The sequence below is a fragment of the Cibotium barometz genome, chromosome 6 (genome assembly GCF_041138505.1).
Source record: "Cibotium barometz isolate CiBa-2024 chromosome 6, ASM4113850v1, whole genome shotgun sequence".
Taxonomy (NCBI): domain Eukaryota; kingdom Viridiplantae; phylum Streptophyta; class Polypodiopsida; order Cyatheales; family Cibotiaceae; genus Cibotium; species Cibotium barometz.
In genome coordinates this window covers 50,009,038-50,012,532 of record NC_141051.1, presented here as the reverse complement: position 1 = coordinate 50,012,532, position 3,495 = coordinate 50,009,038, and the positions used below count along the sequence as shown (strand labels likewise).

General features: G+C 44.4%; 1 protein-coding gene across 1 annotated transcript; it reads right to left on the bottom strand.

Annotated features, from left to right (window-relative positions):
* Positions 1 to 289: 289 nt before the first annotated feature.
* On the bottom strand, positions 290 to 1,725 carry LOC147637832 (uncharacterized). Its single transcript, XM_086799679.1, has one exon. It carries the CDS (start codon positions 1,564 to 1,566, stop codon positions 712 to 714), a length of 855 nt encoding a protein of 284 aa, XP_086655805.1. The 5' UTR covers positions 1,567 to 1,725; the 3' UTR covers positions 290 to 711.
* Between the last annotated feature and the right edge of the window lie 1,770 nt (positions 1,726 to 3,495).

Genomic DNA, 3,495 nt, shown 5'->3' with positions numbered 1-3,495 from the left:
AGTAACTTGTACAGGCATTTGTTGTTAAGATTGGTGGCTAGTTTGCATTGGCTAGTGATTTTTTAATACTAAAAAATATATAAAATACATTGCATAATTGCTAGGTTGACGTAGTCTTCACATTCCTCGAATTTTGGTGAGGATGGTGACAAGGACGAGAGATCATCAAGATGATGCACCTCACACGAAGACGGTGAATATAGAGAGATATAGAGCTAGCAGGGTTCGAGAAAAAGATAGGTTCCACTTAGCCCATAACTTGTTCAAATTCGTGGAGAGCTTGCTCAAATTTGTGGGAGAAAGAGAAGAACCCTCTTTATAAATTTTAAGTTTTAGTAGTTATATTTTACATAATTTATAGAGAAATGCCTTTTTCTCAAAATGGTCAATTTCCTCTTCAAATTACCATGAGAAGGTTTTTGATCCTGCTCAATAAATAGTATTTCCCGGACTCTCATAGCTAGTGCCATAGAGTACGTGTCATTATTTTTAAAATGATTCTCATGATCGTGTGCACATCACCCTATATTGATGATGCATATATTCTATTGTTTATATGCATTTGCACAGAGTGAAGTCGAGTGTAAGGCAAAGGATCAAGCACGTCCAAGGTAAAGGCTGCCGTGTGTTTTGGAGCCGGAGCCACCTTGTGATTGGGTGGGTATTTTATGGCATAAAAGGCCCCCTGGCGTAAACGGGCGTAGAATTCCCTCAGTAACAGGCGTTTGTTAACGAAGATCGGTGGCTAGTTTGCGTTCGAGGGGCCGCCGACGAGCCACATGTACGCCCACGACTAGTATTGAGCATGGCCTTGAACTCCTGCAGGTCCACGAGCCCGTTCCCGTCGGAATCCACTCGGTCTATGAGGGCTTGGCACCTGTCCAGGTGACCCTCCTCTTCTCCAGCTGCTAGTAGGCCCAGCTCCAGCAGCACGGCGGCCAGCTCGGACGCGCTGATGAACCCGTCCCGATTTCTGTCGTACACGTGGAACGCATCCAAGAGCTCATCGTCTTCTTCTTCTTGCGATTCTTTTGTTTCTGCATCAGCGAACAGTGACTCGTACAGTGCAGCGAATTGGGAGAAGTCCACGGCCATAACTAATGATTTGTCGCGTCCCCTGCTGCAGCTACTGTCGCGGTTTGGGCTCACGGAGTCGATGAGGGAGACCAGGCAAGCGCGAGATACGTGCTCTTTGCCCATCTTGCGCAGAAGCGAGTGCATCTCGTCCTGGCTCACCAGTCCGTCCTCGTCCTCATCCAGCAGTCGGAACAGTGGGAGCAAGGGGTGCTTCGACGATTGAGCAGTTGAGTCGTTCCCTTCATCTAATTGCAGCATATTCCGCTGGGAAGATACATTTCTAGGGTGACCCGCAAAGGATGTACAGCTTGCGGAGCTGTTTCCTGTTGGTGTAGCAGCTTGGACTTGAGTAGCAGTGTCATCGACCAGTGAGCCCACTTCACCACCACAACCGAAATGCCACAGGCTTTCAAGGCAGCCCACCAGATCATATTCCAGGCGATTGCTGCTCGACGTCTGGCAGTTCACGTTTTGCGTAGGCTTAGCCATTAATGATTGAAAACTTAATTAATTATGATTCTGAGAATAATATGCGAGGAGTAGTAGTAAAGCTGCTAATACTTTGGGCGAGTGCAGAGGAGAGGAGCACAGCGTTTTATTGGCTCAGCTGCCGCGTACACCTAAGCACAAGGGTATTTCCTCTCGTCTGTCCGCCCTGTTTCGGAGAACTCTACTCACATTCGACAACTTGACTTCATGAAGCTTCCGGGCGCGCACTTATTTCATTTACACACGCGCGTTGCCCAGAGAACAATGCATTCCGTGAAAGGTCCCCCCAAGGAATCCATAACTTTGTATTGTTTGAAGAGATACACTTCCAAATGATTTCGTGAATAGGGTCTTGTCATGACACTGATAGATTCCCCATGGGGTCCTCACTCCTTACAAATTTCCCATCTCACTTGCATATATAATGTCAAAAGAAAGATGCTCTATAACATGACTTTTAAGTAATACTTTATAGCATGGCAGTAAGGTGTTGAAGTCCCATGCAAGAGGTGTTGGGTTCAAAACTTTCTTACTGACGCCCAACTTGATTGAAAATCTGCCAAGTATATAGAGTTTTTAGTGGGTGCGTCAGAGGGCAAGTGCCACAATACCTGGACTCTTCCAGGAGTACCTGGTCGCTATTGTGCCCATGTCATGGGTCTTCCAGGGCAATGCCTTAAGGAAGTAGTGAAACCATCTCTGAGATTGGAGATGACGAAGCATCCCCCAAAAAAAAGATGCACACACGCACACGAGCACAAAAACCCTCCCCAAAAAAAATGCGTATATAACATGACTTTTAAGTAGAGCTTTACCATTCCTATCATAAGTAAGACTTTCAAGCCTAGCATATAATGTCAATAAAAAAAGGTGTGTATATAACATCACTTTTAAGTAGGACTTTGGAGCCTAGCTGTAAGGTGTTGAAGTCCCATGCAAGAGGTATTGTATTCAAAACCTGCTAGCTGTTGATGGTAATATGGAATCACACATGCACACGAGCACAAAAGGATTAAAAAAAAAGATGCGTATATAACATGACTTTTAAGAACTACTTTACCATTCCTATCATAAGTGAAATACACTGTAGAATTAACAAAAAACACATAGACGCAAATTGATACATTGTAAATTGACACAATAAAAAGACTAATATCTCACTACACTTGAGTGCTACATTTTTTTGTGACAACTCTGTAATAATGCATAGATGGGCATCCTTCTTGAACTTATAATTATCCCCTCCCAAATGTTGAGATATCGAGTTCAGGTAGTGTTGTCAAAGGATCTTGTACATGGAGATTTGTCTTGCCCATATTAACTAAATCAATAGTAGAATCCAAATACTATGAGCTTGCTCCACCACCACCACTCGGGATGGCAGCCCTCCCTGCTCTTCATCTACCACCTCAGGTTCAGCAGCACCCTTGTCACTAGAGCCTATATTACATCATCTTCTATTGCCACTACCACCTCGGAGTGCCTTTGCTTCCATCGATGCGAGCCTTCGACACCGACTACCTCTCGGAGTGCTTTGCCTCACCCATCGACGGGAGCCTTCGTGATGATCAACTGTGCTTCAGCTTTGACATCATCTTTGCTTCTACACTGGTCTTTCTACTTGGATTAACCTCACATCAGAGGGCTCTTGTGTGCATATATTCATTCACCATTATATATAGACTCACTCACATATTTCATGCTATGTTGTTTTTCTCTGATCTCTCGTAAATCTGGTCCTTTCGTCCTTTTGCCCTCACATGTGTCCCATTGGGACATGCCAAAAATTAAGCAACAGGACAACGCTACAAGTAGTGCACAACAAGCAAAGTTGTCATTTTCCCTAGGTTCGCACAGCCAGAATAATCATGCTATTGGCAAACTAACATCACCAGAGTCTAGTAGATATATTGAACTATCACCAGGTCA